The 17,509-nt window shown below is 41.3% G+C and overlaps 2 protein-coding genes and 1 non-coding gene across 8 annotated transcripts in view; all 3 read right to left on the bottom strand.

The window, feature by feature from the left end:
* Nucleotides 1-13: 13 nt before the first annotated feature.
* On the bottom strand, nucleotides 14-3,633 carry tomm20a (translocase of outer mitochondrial membrane 20). 2 transcript variants are annotated; one of them, XR_522448.3, is made up of 6 exons: nucleotides 3,446-3,633; nucleotides 3,065-3,111; nucleotides 2,887-2,968; nucleotides 2,415-2,557; nucleotides 1,643-1,739; nucleotides 14-699 (listed from the first exon to the last, which is right to left on the bottom strand). XR_522448.3 is itself a non-coding variant. In XM_008322349.3 (5 exons), exons 1-5 carry the CDS (start codon nucleotides 3,564-3,566, stop codon nucleotides 1,695-1,697), a joined length of 438 nt encoding a protein of 145 aa, XP_008320571.1. In that variant the 5' UTR covers nucleotides 3,567-3,633; the 3' UTR covers nucleotides 1,252-1,694. The 2 variants fall into 2 exon arrangements, 1 of the variants encoding a protein (XP_008320571.1); XM_008322349.3 differs by lacking the exon at nucleotides 14-699 and having other exon boundaries at nucleotides 1,252-1,739.
* On the bottom strand, nucleotides 2,223-2,355 carry LOC112487894 (small nucleolar RNA SNORA14). The gene has a single exon (XR_003051416.1). It is a non-coding gene; the product is annotated as a small nucleolar RNA SNORA14 (small nucleolar RNA).
* Nucleotides 3,634-4,084: 451 nt separating the features above from the next.
* Nucleotides 4,085-17,509, bottom strand: part of arid4b (AT-rich interaction domain 4B) — a 42,718-nt gene continuing 29,293 nt past the window's right edge. The window contains exons 13-24 of one of the 5 annotated variants that reach the window (XM_025061058.1): nucleotides 16,520-16,614; nucleotides 16,323-16,420; nucleotides 15,266-15,464; nucleotides 14,969-15,183; nucleotides 10,398-10,580; nucleotides 9,381-9,465; nucleotides 9,157-9,292; nucleotides 7,749-8,963; nucleotides 7,135-7,245; nucleotides 6,771-6,995; nucleotides 6,489-6,635; nucleotides 4,085-6,198 (exon numbers count right to left, since the gene is read on the bottom strand). In XM_025061058.1, the coding sequence (XP_024916826.1) occupies nucleotides 6,050-6,198; nucleotides 6,489-6,635; nucleotides 6,771-6,995; nucleotides 7,135-7,245; nucleotides 7,749-8,963; nucleotides 9,157-9,292; nucleotides 9,381-9,465; nucleotides 10,398-10,580; nucleotides 14,969-15,183; nucleotides 15,266-15,464; nucleotides 16,323-16,420; nucleotides 16,520-16,614 (2,858 nt within the window). In that variant the 3' untranslated portion in view covers nucleotides 4,085-6,049. Of the gene's footprint in view, nucleotides 6,199-6,488; nucleotides 6,636-6,770; nucleotides 6,996-7,134; nucleotides 7,246-7,748; nucleotides 8,982-9,093; nucleotides 9,293-9,380; nucleotides 9,466-10,397; nucleotides 10,581-14,968; nucleotides 15,184-15,265; nucleotides 15,465-16,322; nucleotides 16,421-16,519; nucleotides 16,615-17,509 lie in introns of all 5 variants that reach the window. The other 4 variants (XM_025061057.1, XM_025061056.1, XM_025061055.1 and 1 more) reach the window with 4 other exon arrangements.

The raw sequence follows: 17,509 nt of genomic DNA on the forward strand, positions 1-17,509 counted from the left end.
CGTAAAGGAAAATCAACGACAAATGACTAATATTAAAGACATTAGGGTATTTAGCAGGACAGGAGTTTTGTACTGCAAGCTAATAAATCTGCTGCGTCATGCTTAAATAACAGGCCATGTCCTCGTGTCAGCTTCTGTTTACTGATGATGTGCTTTCACAGCAGACAGCAACTGATCTGGTATCCTTCAGTGACCTTCAGTCTGCAGGGGCCTGAGCAGCTGAATGTTTATTTACAGAAGGAGCAGGCTGGTGGTTTCACTCTGTGCAGGGTTCTAAACCTGTTCCTCACCCGGTGCCAGCAGCCAACCACAGCTTCAGACTGACCTCCAACACAGGCTGTTATTTTCTTGCCCTGACCCCCACCCCCAAAAGACAGACCCACAATGGGCCACTTCTTCTGCTCACACTCGTCTTTTGGGGTGGGGGGTGGGACCATGCGACTGTGCACAACACTGACAGCTTCTCCTTTTCCACCCACTGCTTCAAGAGCAGGAGCGCTGTAGAAAAGTCTGCAGAGTGAGCACATGAGTTCATGGAAAATGGAACAGTGTCTACCATTTAGTCTTCACCCGACATTTCTGGGCCGACGTTCAATATTCATTTTTCATTCCAAATGTAGAAAAACTATTTTCCCCTCGCTCTTTTTCCTGGCAACAGCGAAGCATGGGTTGCTCTGGCCAGAGCTCTTAGAAAAACAGCTGCAGTCGAGGATAAAAATAATTAGAGCTCTATTTGTCATCCAAGAAATACACTTTCAACCAGACCTACTCCCTTTTCTCACGAGCTGCTCCACTTTCACTCCCCAGCAAACACAATACAGCCATTCACAACAAACAGACGACAGGTAAAAAAAAAAGGAAACACTAAAAGAAGGTTGAGCAAACTCTTTGTAAACTAAGCCCATACTCTGACTAATTCAGCTTTCATTTCTTGTCAACATTTACAAAATTAACCAGTGTCCTGGATTGTGTTTTTTTTTACGCTGAAGGTCAAGATACATTTTTAACCACATTACAACCCCTGGTTATTTTAAGCAACACAGTGCCGTGATAACAGTCCTCCTTCATCCTTGCGCAGACTTCAGAAATAATATACAGCCTTGAAATATGAACAACATTTCCAATTCAGGCAAAACAACTCCAGCCTTCAAGCATTGAAAAATGAGCCTACACTTAAAAGACAACTGTTGGGGTTTCAGGTTCTTCAGTGTATTGCTACTGCCATCTAGCGGCTAAAATAAAGGTCAGGAATGTGTTTTTTATATTTTATTGAAGGATTTTAAACACAAGAACTTCCATAATGTTCCACTGTTATATAAAAATAAAGTTTAAGTGATATTGCATGAAAACTTCCACATCCTATTCACACCAGTACCCACAACACACACACACACACTCTTAGAAAGAAACATGTTGAATGTTAATCATCAGACACATTTTAAGGTAAGGAACGTCATACATTTGACTATTTTCTCAGCTTTAAGCCAACACATCAGCAACACTTCTCAAAACATAAAATAAATAGAGAAAAAAATAGAAGAAATGATATGTGATTGAAACAAGGCAAGATGGAATGTGTTTATCTCTTACATGAGCCTCAACTATGATACAGTTGTTTAAACGGTAGTGCAGTGGTAGTCACCTGATATCAGTGTCTTAAACAGTATGATAGAGAACCAGCTGTTTCTCACACATCACTCCACGTCATCTTCCGTTAAAGACTGAGAACTGATGATTCGCTGAAAAAACAGAAACATATTTAAATATATCTTTCAGACATTGGGTATCAAAGTTCAGGGAATTAGCAAAACACAAGTAACTCTGCATATTTGAAAATGACACAAAATTGAAGATATCACAACAACTCTTTAAGCAGCTCATCACACAACAACACAACAAGTAGGCAACATCAACAATGACTGTTCCAGGGAACGTTAACATGCACAGGTCAAAGGGATCTTTAAACATCTTGTATATAAAACTGAACCCAGACACAATACACAACATATTGACAACCTGTCGGCCTACATTGCAAAACTGCTACAACAACCAACGCAACCAACGCTACCTTTGCAACTGCGCTTCTTAACAAGCATATGATCACGACATTGACACATTGTGAAACTATTCAAGGATGCAAAAACACACAAGACAACATTGCATTGTTCTTTTATTAGACAAAAAAAAAAACAAAAAAAATCACAACAATCAGCTTGATCAGCATTTGTCTTAGAGGTGAAATAACCAGGAGTTATTGAATAAACTCCCAGTTTTGGATAATTCTAAAATTAATCTAGCATCCTTTCCTAGTCCCAGAGACCAAAAATGGAAACCAGGGGGTTTAAGAGGATGCTTTGAGGCACTATTGATTTTAATTTTATTATTATTTTTAAAAAAGTACGACTCTTTCTTACCTGGCTGATGCTGGGCAGTTTTGTGAGCAGCATCTGAAAGACTGGAGGAGGCAGCGTTTGCTGTAGCACCTGTAGCAGCTGCTGTGGCTGACCACAAACAGCTATGGCATTGGTCAGGTGATCCACACCTTTCTCAAACTCTCCTGGGTTATATAAAAAAAATTGAAAATTAGAGTCGGGTAGGAAATGAAGGGTTATTCACACAAATTGTAGAACAGTAAAACAGATTTAAGCAATGTTAAGATGACAAAAGCATGCACGGGAAAAAAACATCAGTATGCACCAACAAAACGCAAATATTTATATACGTAACCCCAGTAAGTATTGGGGGGGAAAAACATGCATATCAAGGGGATGTTAGAACAAACAATTTACCTAAAAATAAAGTTAACTATATAAAACACAGAAAAAGTTGTTCCCAAAGTAAACTTCTCACAGTTGCAAGGTCATCGAATAAACCCCTGAGTTTTACCTTGTGAAAGGAGCTCCTCTCCAAGTTGAATTTCCTCCAAAAAGAATTTCTGAACGGCCTCCGCGTCCTTCAAGTCAGGGAGCTTCAAAGTCAGTACAGAAAATGTCATGAATACGAAATATCACCTCATTTAACACGTACATTTGTGGAAAAAACAACGATTTGACGTTTGGTTTACCTTTGCCAGTCCAGACTTGGCACTTGAAACATTTTGCTTCCGTCTACCTGTGTGGAAATATGGGGAGATAAAATGCGGTTGTGAGTTTATATAGCTGTTCACACGTTGTCCCAAGTTAAGTAGTGTGCTAATGCTAACTGCTGTTAGAAATTAGAAATAATAAAGCGTTTGCATTAGTTACTACTTTCATAATGCTGACCACTTACGCTACAAAGACACTGCTTAAAAACACAAATCATTAAACACGATTGTGAAAACATGTTAAGCAAATACATTGCAGCAATTTCCTACACAGACGGAGCTAACTGTGCTAACAGGCGCCATTAGTCAGGTATTATGCTAAGTTGCTAACTCCAAACATTCCCTCCCAGTAATACTTACGTTCACGCAGCTTTTCCTTGAAGCGAGGGTCACTCCGCCGCTTTCTGTCAAAATAAATACAGTAGGCGAGGAAAACGGCCCCACACAGCCCTGCTACCACAGCACCCGCCTTACTGCCCATCGTGCCTGCAGAAACTGCACATGGGCAACACCACGCACAGCGGAGCGGAAGCGTAGCAGCACCACGTCAGCTTGCAGGAAGTTCGCATTCTGCAAAGGAAGTACGTCACAGCACGGCGTAAGCCACGACGTTCACGTGAGAAGTAGCACAATTTTAGGTTCATTCAATCATTGAACCCAAACTTTTCAAGAAAAAGGCCTGATGGTCGTTTTTCTGCATTGGCCAGTTGTTCTCCTTGCTTAATATATTATGCAATATTTAAATCAGGGAGTATTTGACAACATGAAACGTAATCATTTTGTTATATATAATTTGTTTTAGTTCCATGCCATTAGACTGATTACCTCTGGTGTGTTGCCCCAAAATGTTGGTTAATAAACATTATCACCTGGGATTTGGATCATTTAAAGTCAACCAAATGACTAGTTGATTAAGTAAAATAAAACCAATAGTGATAAGGGGATTCAAAAATTCTAAAACAAAGTGTATGTACATTTGAACAGGAACCTGACACAGAGTACTTCACAAACTATGGCATTTATTTCAAACAGAGGCTTCTGCTTTGCTTACATTTTTACAATAAATTACACAATGACCATCATAAGATGAGCCTAATAAATACTATTGAGATTTTTTTCAATAAGCTCCATTAGTTTCTCTTTATCTGTGATCCTGACCTTTGTACATGTACAGATTCTTACAGCTGTAGCTTCAGGCCGTGTATAGATCAGAAAATAGTTCAGCCGCACCTAAACCGCCAATCTTCACGTACAAGCAAGAGCTATAGGAAAATAAGAGAACTGAAAAGAAAACTAATCATGACACGAGAAAAACAGAAGACAGAAATGACGCTATGAACCTGACGGAAAAAGACAGAACGGAAAACAAGGTAGAATAAATCTGTTCGGTACTAGAAAAGAAAGGATGGGGACGAAGGAGAACGAACATGCTGTGACCCTCAGTATTTACACACAAACTACAGTTAAAACTGTAAAACTGTCTGTACAGAAAGGTACATATTATTACAGTGCAAGATATTAAATAGCTCGACTCAAAACACTTCTCAATATACAAATGTAGTATAACAAAAGCATACAATTACATACAAGTGCTAAACGAAACACAACTTCTGGTTATCATACAGTAGGCGGGGTCTGTACAAGGGAAACACCGGAGATGTCTTCAGAAACATATACATATATGTCACTTTGTGATATAAATGCACGTTTACTACATATTTACCTTTAATGTGGTCAAAGTACTGGCGAGCTGAATGAAGCTTATTTGGTAGGGATGGATACGAGAGGAAGGTTCGTTACTGATCAGGAGTGAAATTAGAAGGAGATGCTGCATGTTATTTTATGAGGCTAGAAAAGTGTTCTTAAATAACTTCATGTGCTGTGAAACACTGACGATGTGCATGGAGTTCATGCAGTAAATATTTCCATCTGCAACTCAAGTTTAAATGATCCAGTTACAGATGTGCACCATCGAATCTTGGGTGAGGATGATTGAAACGCAGGGATAGTACGGGTGATGGAAACATAAAATAAAGCAGATGGGCTTTTAAAAGGCCGATGCACTGAATTAATGCCACTGATGTGTTCACTGACTCCACCAATGCACATCTTACCACTAAACCTTCTGAAATATAACCATACAGTGATAAAAAACCCTACCAGACTCAGCCCTTCACTGCCAACGCACTCACATGTAAAATGTGATTCACTCCTTCTCTGGGGGACACATTATTTTAGTTGACCCTCTTATTTTAGAAGAGTCGTCGGGGGAGGAGATAGGGGGTGCTGTCTTTTCTCAATGTGCCCCATGGATAAGCACAAAAAGGCACTACAGTTTCGTCCCATATTCACAGACATATTCACTGCAGTCACTGGACTGATGATGATTCGAAACCCATAAAAAGCACACAATGGTGTGCCTGTATTTAAGGAGGGCATCACTAGAGAATTTACCAATTAAAGGCCTTTGAATGTGGGTGAACAGGGGACAAATGTCAGAGAAACAGTTTATACACCCTTTATGCCAATGTGGCAGTGCACCTCTAAAGTCCCAATCACAGGCGTATCATGGTGGAGCAAAATACAGAGGGGAAACCCCCCCCTTACCAACACAGCGTCCCAAACTAGAAACAATTATTGCTCACAAAAATAACTCTTAAAAATGTTCAATTACGAAGCACTCAAAAGACAATTTTGGAGATTCTTTTTTGACAAATTCCAGCACACCCTCCTCACTACACAATCTTCATAAAAGTGCACTTAAGTGCCATTAGCTTGCCGAGGAAACAGTTGTCAATAGAAAATAGTGCTTGTTTCTTGTTTTTTGTCACTGGTCTGGATTTTGTACCCCAGAAGTTACAGTATGTAGGTTCAAATGTCCATCCTGTCGGAAGGGTAAGGGGGCAGACAGCCCAGGGTGCTGGTTAAGTGCAAGGTGCAGTGGCTTTTTGCTGATTGGTCCTGTCACCTGCACTCCACTGAAACCCCAGAGTTCTGAGAGGAGGAAGAGGACGAGGAGGAGACCGGTGGGTCGGCAAGTGTCAGCATGACAGCTGCAGTCAGTGAACTGGAGGAGGGAGAGGAGGAGGACGAAGAGGAAGCTGCCACTGTGCCTGAAACAAAAGACCACCAGACTTGTTTATGGTCAGTCATGTACATGTACAGTAGACTGAGACAAAGTGTTCTTGACTCTGAGAGGTCCATTAAGTGTAATGTCAGCCCCGTTACACGTGATTCCTTCAGTGGACATTGATTAAAGCACTGGATTAAAATGAGTGCTGCTTATAATTTTATAAATGACGTGTCCCCTGAGGAGTTCATTGAATTTGAATTTGTATGAACAGTATAAGACTGGTACACCTTAGGTCTTGTAACCATTAAGGTGATCAAAGTGCTGACTCACTTTCTTGTTCCTTTTTCTTCATGCGCTTTCGTCGCCTGTCGATAGACGCCACCTCAGACTTGAGGGAGAGGTAGTGGTTCCTGATGTCTTGTAGCTTCTCTTGAAGAAATGAAATCCTCTCCAGACTGCTCATCTTCTCCAGCTCAGCTGAGATAAATCATAAATATAATGTATAAATATATTTAACAGGACACAGACACATGTCTGCACACACACTGAGAATGATCCGTAGGTTTGACTAAAGTGTGAACCGACGTAGATTTGACATTTTGTGAGACTTACACGTCGGGAAACTCCATTTGTAAACACGTGGCGACCTTCCGTGGTTCTCTCTGTGCTGGTTGTGATCGGTGTCACCCTGCTTGTGGTACTTATGGCTCGAGGGTGGAGAACGACCATGACACTTGGGTGAAGTGGCAGCCTTAACTTCTGATGTGTTGTTCTTTGAGGCAGTTGATTTGGCAGTGCCCTCTGCAACAGACTGGTCCTCACTGTCACTGCTGTTGGCTGCATGGGACAGAAGACAACAACGATCAGAGGGAAACAACGGCTCCAACAAAAATGATACGATCTCCCATTTCTCAAAGGGTGAGCAAATGGGTAATTCTGACAGAAAATCAGCAATCATACCTGTAGCTCTTCTTACCTGTTTTCCTGTTCTTTTTTGGAGGCACACCTAGGCTCTTGCGGTTTGGCTTATGTTTCTTTGAGGCTCCACCTGTCTGGGGCTCTTTTTGCCGTTTCTGACTCACAGATGCTGAGAAAGAAAAAAAGTCTTGGATCAGACAGACTGTAAAATCAGCTCTCAGCATAGACAAGTCAAAAAGTCCTACTACAGGTGATATAAGTAAAACACATGCCTAATTTTAAGACGTTTCTCAGGCATCAAAGTTTTGACAGATTTTATCATGAAATAAATTTATTTTTTATCCAAAGTTGTGTTTTTGTTTTTCATTTGATCAGATTTGTTAACTGCCAAAAATGAAAATGTAAAATTTTAAACCAAACTTGAATGAAAACCTGTTAAAATTATTCAAACTTGGCACCAGGTTTTTGATTTTTTTTCTGTTTCCAAAAATAAAAGAGCATAACAAAAGTAACTATATTTCAGTTCTTACCCCAAGTATTTGTAGTGTTTCAATCAATTAAAAAAAAAAATTTGTCATTTTCATAAATTAGCATTTCTTTCAGAAAATCCCGACACTGTATTCTCCTGTAATCTCTAATTTCAAACTATCGTCAATCTGCATGTGTGTTCACCTTTGGATTTCTGCTCATTTTCCTGTTGGCAGTTACTGCTCAGCTCCAGGCTGCAGCTACTGCTGCTGTTGTTGCAGGAGAGGTTGACCTCGAACACCTTAGAGGGGAAACCCGCCCCTTCTTCCTGAGGGAGGTCCTGCAGCTCCCCACCCAGACTCTCTACCTCCACCGTGCTGCTGTCCGTCTCACTGCGCCCACCTGCCACTTCCTCCTGTCCGGGTGCTGGAGGAAGAGAATCTGGAACAGTCTCAGAGGGGAGAACAGGGGGTGTAGACGGCTGTGGAGATGAGGCCTGTGCTTGAACAGAATCTTCCAAAGCACTGCCTCCTCCAGAGGGCGACTCTGGGGTCGTCGGGGGTGTGTTGAGTACCGAGTTACTGCCACTGCTTGGGAACTCCTGTAGTTTGTCATTGTCCATCTGCTCTGAGGCTTCATCTTCAGCTCCAGCATCCTGTTGAATATCCTGCTCCTCCAAGCATGAAGGCACAGGCGGAGGAGGAGAATTGGCTGCCTCAGTGTCTGAGTCAGAGAACAACTCCTTCAGAGTCTTCTTCGGCCACTGTGCCTGGATGCTGGACCACACGTCCTTCTGGCCTTTAGATCGGACTGCGGCTCTTTCCTCAGGATTCCCAGATGTTTTGGCTCTCTTTTCTGGAACCTCCCAGAATGCTGCTTGTCTGCTACCTTTGGACTTCTCCTTAATCCCATTGTATTTCTTAGAAGGGGAAACTTTGGTTTTTGGGAGGCTTCGTTGTGTCTCCTCAGACTGGGATGCCACTGGTGCTGTTCCCTCAGAGTCTGAACTGCTGTTAGATGAGGGTCTTCTCTCCCCACCAGGAACTGACACTCTCTCCTCCATCTTCTTTGGAGAGCCTCCAGGCAACCAGTCAGCACTCCTGGTGTTCCTTGTCTTAGCTTTACATTGTCCTTTCAGGTTCCTTTCTGCTGCACTGTCAGATTTCCTCTTCCTAGTGCTGACCTCTACGTCTAACTCAGGCTGATTCCGGCGCTTTCCAGCATCTGTGCTTTCGGCACCAACGACGTCTTGGTTGATTCCTGAGACCGATGGAGATTTGGAACCTTCAGGCGGAGCTCTGTTCTCCCAGGTTTCTGATGTTTGTGTCGACTCCAGTGGAGATTTCTTGGTGTTGCCCCTGCTGCCTGGGTGGTCTGGCTCATTGTGCTCTCCCTCTTCATCCTCATGTTCACTTTCATCTGTGGACATTTCAGAGGCTGAGGCCAAGCAGACAGGACGAGCAGTTAGTGTGCAGGAGCAAAATGCAAACATTATTTCTAAAACAGTTCTAAGAGTTTAACAGAGCTACAGACTGATGTGTGTTGCTACCTTGCAGACCATTGAGGATGGATGTAATTTCTATAGACTTCACGGGAGTCCCTTTGTCCTCACCCTCGTCCATCCTGGAGAAGACATCCTGACTCAGGCCACACTTAGAGCGATGGACACGGTTAGTGTTGGACACGGGGCCGAGGACCTCTCTGTCATTGAGCTGCTCCAACCTGTCTCGCTCCCGCTCAGCTTTGTTCTGGTAGAATTTAGAACATTCAGCAATCAGTCCATGATGTCAAACCAACATGCAGCTTAAAATTTGTAAAACTTTCTCCAAACTGTACCTTTATTTTTTTGCGATGCTTTACTTTTGGTACATTCTTATTGGCAGGCTTGACAATCTTGTCTGCTTTGATCCATTCATCATATCTAAATCCAAGTGCAAAGACAGGTCATAACTACATCATTTTGATCTTTTACAGGAACTCAAACTCTTCACTGCACCCATCACACAGAGGCCTTTACTGTCTGACCCCAACATTTTGCTGTGACCCTAAGGAGCACAGGAGAAAATGTGACTCTTGTGAAGAGAAAAAAAAAAAAAAACCCTTACGAAGGACAAAGAAACAGTAACACCAACCACCACACAAGTCATATTCGTCAAAGGTCCAACAGTACCAAAGGTGAAGTACTTGTGTTGTATGAAGGAAATGAAACATTTCACAGTATCAAATGGACAGGACACAATGCAAAGAACAACCCACCGTGTTATAGAGTGGGAGAGGACAACACAACACTGAGACGATGAATGCTGAGTGCTCTAGGAAACCTCTGTGGTTGTAGTACCCTAACACCCTAGGTAACACCGCAGTAACCCTGACCCACTGGGGAGGGGGATGTGGGGTGAGAGGTTGAGAGGTAGAGGTGAGTGGAGCAGGACTAAGGTTGGCCTTTTAGAGAGTTCAGAGAAGGGGGGGCTCACTTTAAAAGACAACATTTGAGTATCTATGAATGTTCAGTCTGTTGTACTGTCTGTACCTTCATCTAGGACACAGACAGCTGAGAGACAGACAGGCAGGGAGTTCAGTTGAATTGGGTAACTAAGGGAAACTAATAATTGATTTGCACCAAGTCAAAATTGAATTCTGTTACCACCACTAGATGGCCCAGTGTTCCCTTGGTCAGAGTACTGACTGTGAGACTGGATTAGGTGAAGCTGAATTGTGTAAAAGAATGTGCTGCTGCTGGGACACCCGTGTAGAAGTGATTCCCTGTCTTTGGTTGCAGGTTTAAAAGATGCTCTTTTTTTTCTTTAGGGTGAATAAAGACATTAGGTCGACTTTTCCCAGCTCCTGTCTTACCTGACGTTCCAGCCACAGTAGTGCACCAGGTAGAGCACCTCTCCCCCCTCCACGTCTGCCTCTTTCACAGTGGCCTCGTACGTCTTCAGATTGCGGCCTCGCCCATACCTCACCTGCACCTTCATCCCCGGGGGGTAACACTCAAACTCCTCCCCCTCCTCCCCCTCCTGACTGCTGTCATCCCTGCAAGAAAAACAGTTCAGCACCTTCTGACCCTAGGCTGACCCGTTAAACACCACACAACCTCCCCAACCAGAGCCACCCACCATCACTACCTGCTGCATTAAAGCCTGGGGTTTTCCCTGTTTTTGTGCCACTCTTTCTAACTACAACTCTGGGCCCTGATCCTAAAAAAACATTACATTTACACTCTTGTCCTAATCCAATTTTATATACGGCAAACTGCAACATAAACAACTCAATAGCTTACACTACGCCTGTCAAAAACAATAGATTAAGACATTCTCTCAAGGCAAATAAAATCTTGCATTAGGAATGACACTACCCTTCAGCTACCTAACCCTCACTATTTACACAACAGCATATGGACAGTCATTGTAGTGTAGGAAACAGAACAGCCACAGGGAGGAGCTAGTGAGAAATTGTCAGGATATGTGGAAGCTGGAGGGTGTATGAGCAGTGAAGTAGTTTCAGTAATTTGTTTAGGCTCAGGGGCCACAGGGGCCACAGGGGCAGGTTAGCACAGCAAAGCACAGCTTTGGCAGGCAGCGTGGTAACTACAAGCAAGACTACAACACTGATGAAGCACAACAGCAGTAACTAATTTGGTCTACTACCAAAAACAAAACAAACACAACCACAGTCCTCTCCTCAACACAATCTCCTTCATCCAAGTGCTCAGAGCAGGTCGTTTCAACTAAGGCACAAGAAGATTTGTGCAGCAATCCACATGTGACCAACAGAAACACTGGCCAGCCTACAACCACTGAGACACATGGCCACCGCCTCTAAAAATAAAATGTGCAAAGGTAATTTAAAACATCACTTAGGTCACACATCAACAAAAATTAACAAAACTCCCATAGATGAACTTTTGACACACAAGACCCCACCTTTTCCATTTTGGGACTGACACTAGATGGCAGTGGAGTGATAGGCAGCGTGTCAGCACATCCGTATTTGGACACGTGTGAGTAGAAAACACAATCACAATTTTTCAAACAGCTGCTGCACTGGTTAAAAAATCTAACTATGTTGGACTAAGTGAAGGATAAATATAACAATGTAGTAGACACGGGAGTTAAAAAAGCCAAAAAGTCAAGTACTATGTCTGAAAGACTATCATTAATTAAGTGTACTTCAAACTACAGTAGCTCACAGGTAGGATTTTCTCTACAAAAATCCTGGGATTTGATAATTGTATTTCTTAGTACAAGTATGCAATACTCTAATTATTAAACTATACAGGAAATCCTCTCTTTCATGTTTACCTCTACCAAAGTATGAAATAATGTAATCATGATTTATAATATTATCCAGGCCTACCTCTCTGTAATGACCATTATGAAACACATCAATTGTCTCTTTGCCTTTCTAACACACACATTCACACCCACAAAACATATGCCTATAAACAACATGACTTCTCCAGCCCCTTATCCTAATGTACACTAATACACATGTAAATCCTTATCCTAACGCTAACTTAACCCTGATTTATGTCTTCCCCCATATTAAATCTCCTCTCACTCAGTGGAGACCTGTAAAATGTCACCACAGGAGCAAACGTGTCCCCACAACAACAGTATTGTTCTCAAAATGTTCAAATGTACAGCTATGTCAAAAACACACACACAAACACACACACACACACACACTATAGGTTTTCTACCTGCAGATTCAAGTTTCTGGAGATGCTAAATGTCTTGACCAACAATGTGTTTTCAATAAATTCAATTATATAAAACAAAACAGAAGTCACAAACCAAATAATATATCGACAAAACATTAATAAAGTTAAATCATTTAGCTCGAGCCCTGAGAAAATCAATGAGAACATCACTAACATCGAGAGTTATGAAGTCATCATAATCAAGGCAACAAAAACGTTAATCCATACCCATCATTATGCAACGAGGAAAAAAGGCTGCGGTAGTTTCATTACAAATTAGCTGAGTATGCTTCATCAAGAAAGGTAAAACATGAGTTGTACTTAGGCCAAGACTGGCAATTACTACACACTGACTGAGCCTGTTGATAACATCATTAATATACAGCACAGCAACAAAAAAAAAAACTCAAGTATGCTTGCTCAAGTATAGCTTGTAGTTCATTTAAAAAAATTCAATTTACAGAATATAATTTGCTCAAACTTAAGAAAAGAACTAAAACTTTTATTATTGTTCCAACTCCCTGCTGCCTTTATATATCAAGTACTTGCACAGAGTCAGACATTTTCTCAGATCATAATGAGGTGTATGATCAACCAGTGACAATGAAAATGCTAATGATAATCATTTTAATTAGCAGTTCAAAGAATTATTGACTGAAACTAAAACTGTCAACGAAAAGCTAAAGCAGTTTCATATTACAAATCATACTGTGTGGCAAGACTGAGCATTGCAACAATGACACAGAGAATTATGTAGCATTAAGATTAGCAAGGTCGCTCTTAAGCTAAGAGACTGAGACTGGTTTTCTAGGGTACTGAAGAAGTCAGCAGACAAAGTATTCAGCCAAGAGAACTGTTGACACAACATGCAAACATTACAAGATTGCTAAAAATATTTGCAAAGAGCCGAATCGATTGATCCACAAACAGAATTATCAATTAAGAATATTATTCGAATTACAATTGTCTTAAATCACAGTTTTGTTTTATTAACTTAGTTAAACACTGGTTCTGTTGTGTTTCTAAGATGGCTTAGAAAATGTTTCAAGTGTGGGAACACCTAAAATGGGTTACCCTAAATTACCAACTACTACCATCAAACCTGTATGTTGCCATTAGTAGGGCTCAGATGATGTCACATCAGCTTGTTGGCTGTGTGACTTTGATAACAGTCACATGACCACGTCACCTGAGAGGGCTAGTGATCCTGACCACAGCGAAATGAACATCCAGAAGGTCAGAAACTACACAGATCTCAGTGATCATAATCATCACCATTGATGGCAATGGCTACACAGGGAGCGATTCAAAGAGCAGTGAAGTGTGTGTTAATGGCACTCGATGGTTGGACACAAGAACCGCAGCAAACTAAGCATGTTTTAGCAGGCCCTGGCTGCACTGAACAACTGTAACAAGCCTGAGGTACAGCAGGTCCATACCAAACAGAGAGCACTGATCCGCATGCAACAGACAGGAAACAATAGAGGGAAAGACATCTGACCATCCCCATACAATTCACCAGGCCAGAACATATAATTACCAGCACTGAGAGCTCCCCTCTCCTTCTAAAGGTTACTGCCTCTAAAACACTACCTGACATCTCCTGTGCTCATGCAGGGACAACACTCACAGACACATAACATTTTTAAAAAAGCCAAAAAAAAAAACAAAAAAACGTCAAAAAGCCAAAAAGATGAGAAAAAGGAAAGGTAGAGAGACAGATTGATTTCCACATTTGGGGAAAAGATGAGCAGTAAGAATTGTTGTGCAGTGTGTAAGTTTCGTGTGGCAGCAATTTATTTGACCCGGGAGAGAAATAGAGGGACAGACAGAGAAAAGAGCACGATAGGTGAAGAGTAGCAGTGAGGATTTGGTGCTGTAAGATGTCTTTGCCAGCTGATGCCCATCGACTAAGCCACAAAAATGATGATAGCACAGAGAGGGCAGGGAGTCACAGCTTGGTTACATGGCAGAGAGAGAAAGAGAGAGAGAGAGAGAGGGAGAGAGAGAGAGGCTGATGGGAAGGGCTGAAACGGGTTTATTTTTATGATGATATTTCAGTTTTTTCTTCCATTAATCGATGAGTCATTTGGTCCAGACAACAATGAAAAATGTGGACAGTGGCAAAGACTGTGTTCAAATATTAAAATGACTTTCAATACTTTTCAATAATGGTGTTAATGGTTAAATATTTCCATTAAATGCTATAAAAAGGAAATGTGAAAATCCTGAAAACAAAAACTGAAGAATTCAAACGAAGGAAACAAACAACTTCACCAAACACTATCAAAGCTATCAGATAAATTAAGGAAAGTCTAGTTACAGTCAATAACCAAGAACCATTAGCTAGCAGCCTCTGCAGCTCATTGCAATTTGTAATCTTTCTAATGGAAAATTAATTATAAAAATAATATTAAATTATAAAGTCTTAAATAGTAAACTAAGTCTGTAGTCATAAAAAAGAAAAAGAGACAGAGAGAGAGAGAGAGTGAAAGTAGGAAGAGGGAGCTTCCCTCTTTGGTTAGCAAGGAGAGGTGGATTGTGGGTATTCAGCATGTTAGTACCATTAAGTTGCAAGGGTATTTATCAATGAATTTCTGTCAAAGTGTTGTTCGACATTGGTCCAGCAATGAGCCCACGAGTGAGCCCATGAGGATAAACAATATATAAACAGAAAAAGGATTTCCTCTGGGGAGGGCTGTCCCTCCAGACCACCTACCCAGAGTTGTCCTTGCTCTCCTGCTCCTCGCTGTGCTCTTCTTTCAGGTCCTCAGCCGGGAGGTGAGCTTTGGATGAGCCCTCGTCTGCATCTCTCCTGTGCCCTGTGCTCTCTTCATCGCTGTCATCGTTTGCATCATCCTTCTCCTCTGTCTCGGATGGTTCTGATGGCTCTGACTCCATTTGACTCTTCTGTGCCAAATCAGGTGTCTCCTCCTGAAAGACAGGGACGCTTTTGTTTAAATATATTCATGTGTATAAATTGTTTTTAAGTTAAAAAGCATTTGAGAGATTTTACCTTGCAGACCACTGAGACTGCACTGCAGGGTTCAGCATCCTCCTGGTGTTTATGCTCTTCTGAACTGGAGGATGATGGAGCTGCTTCTACTACCTCCACCTCAGACTTAACCTCCACTTTGGGAGGCGCCTTAAAAGGGAGGTCCATCCTGAAGGAGATGGCCGTGGAAGTGCAGTATTCCTCAAATCCATACAAGTACCTGCATGAAGACACATTTTTAATAAATACCCCACCCACCAAAAAGACTAAAAATAATTATATCCATTGTTTTCTACTGACTACTTTTGTTCCACTATAAATTAATACTCAAATTGGTTCTGGCCCACTCATAAGTTTACCCACTCCATAAAGAAGTTAAATCTGGACCCATATGGCATCTGAACATTGTCACTGTCTCTTCATTCATCTTTGATGAGCTTAGCTTCAAATAATGACAACCTATTTGGCTTCCCCTTCGCATGATACAGTCTAACACAGGGTGTGGGAATGGGGGAGGGCACTAATTCATTTAAGTAATCACTGGCCCATCTGGCTATGTCATTAACAGTAATACAACAGTTTCTAATTCAGCATCACCCAATGCCTGAAGCCTGTTACACATTCAGGTTTACACAGAGATTTCTCAGGATATTCTCAATCTTTTAACCATGTTATCTGTGGATGGTGACAGGCCTATGCTTTCTCCCATTGAGAAACATCCTTTTTTTAAATCAAGAAAGTATGTAGTGACATTACAGCAAAAGATTAGTTAGCCAGGTCCCAAAGATTTGATGTAAGGTAAATGTAAGTTCGTAATCTATGTGCAGTTTTGCATATGTTTGCAAATATCAACTTTGATAGAATTTGAGTTTTGTGTTAAGTTCATTTTCCTATTAAGCATTAAAATCTTCATTCAAACAGAGATGATTCTAATGAGAAAATGTTAATGTTTTATACCAAAATTTAAAAGCCTGGTAAGAAAATGTTAATGTTTTATACCAAAATTTAAGATCTGAATGTCTAAATCAAATGAGGGTAACAAAGTGAAAAAGACTACAGAGGCCATGCTTGTACGTACTTGCGGTAAGCACATTTGACATTGTAGCCAGCGGCCGAGTTAAGCACAGGGATGCCCAGGTTTTGATAGATTTGCTTCCAAATGGCGCCACTTTCAATCTGTCCAAACGTGGAGACAGAAAAAGTCAATGAACATCAAGCAGGTTTCAGCAACTTCTGAACAACATTGTGAGGTAGGTCTGATAGAGTGTGGCTCACATTGTCAAAGCCTCCCTGTTTGTGCACCAGCCTGTAGAGCTTGAACAAGTTCAGGTTCCTGTAGCCAAGAACAGGCCGCTTGTTGATGGGCGTCCCTGTGAAGGAGGAGCACAGTGCAGGTCAGAGGCTGACAGACAGACGTCAGCTACTCTGTTTCCACGCTGAAGTATTTAACAGAAATAAAATGAATAAGGTTGTCCTTAAAGGCATACAGAAATACAAACTGCTAGACTTAAGGTCAGAGAATAAAGAATTGTCACAGCCATAGACTGTAAATCAGAACTGGATGGAAGATGTATTATTCTACAGCGAGGAACTCAAATACTAAACTTAAAGGTTGGCATAGAAATTTATCAATGAGTGAAAGGCCTGGCAGCGTGGAGGTGGGAGCAGGAGAGTGGGGGCACACGGTGATAAAGAGTACCATTAAGTCTGCCTCACAGCCTATCAGAGTATTGTTGGCATGGAGACAACAGCACAGTTTCACCTGCTGACCAAACCAGAACACACAGAAAGGAAAACAAGCTTCTTTCAGGTGTTTAGCTAACGGGGAACACGGGTCGCCATTTGAGAGTCCCTCTTCTAGAGTACACTGATCAGCTGTTTGAGTTGTAGCTCCATTAAAAATAAACAATTTATGGAAAATAATTTTTTATTATTGAATTATTTGAGTTTCACATGGTTAACATTATTTTTAAAGGAATGAGAAAATAAAATCTTTTCCTAATTCAATAGAACATTACATTCATTCAAAAATATCTTTTGGTTGAAAAAACAAAACAAAAACAAAAAAACACACACACACACACAAAGGGACCATCCAAAAATGATAATGCAGTCATGGGCTATTACTGGACAGTTGACTTGTCAATCACATATAGTGACCACTTATGTGCCTTCTCTTGTTGTGCGTCATTTATTTTCCTTTGAAGCCCTGGGAACACTTCTGGCCTTTTTCCAGGGCTTCGGTAATGGCTACAGATGGCAACG

The sequence above is a fragment of the Cynoglossus semilaevis genome, chromosome 12, assembly GCF_000523025.1.
Source record: "Cynoglossus semilaevis isolate Cse_v1.0 chromosome 12, Cse_v1.0, whole genome shotgun sequence".
NCBI classification, from domain to species: Eukaryota; Metazoa; Chordata; class Actinopteri; order Pleuronectiformes; family Cynoglossidae; genus Cynoglossus; species Cynoglossus semilaevis.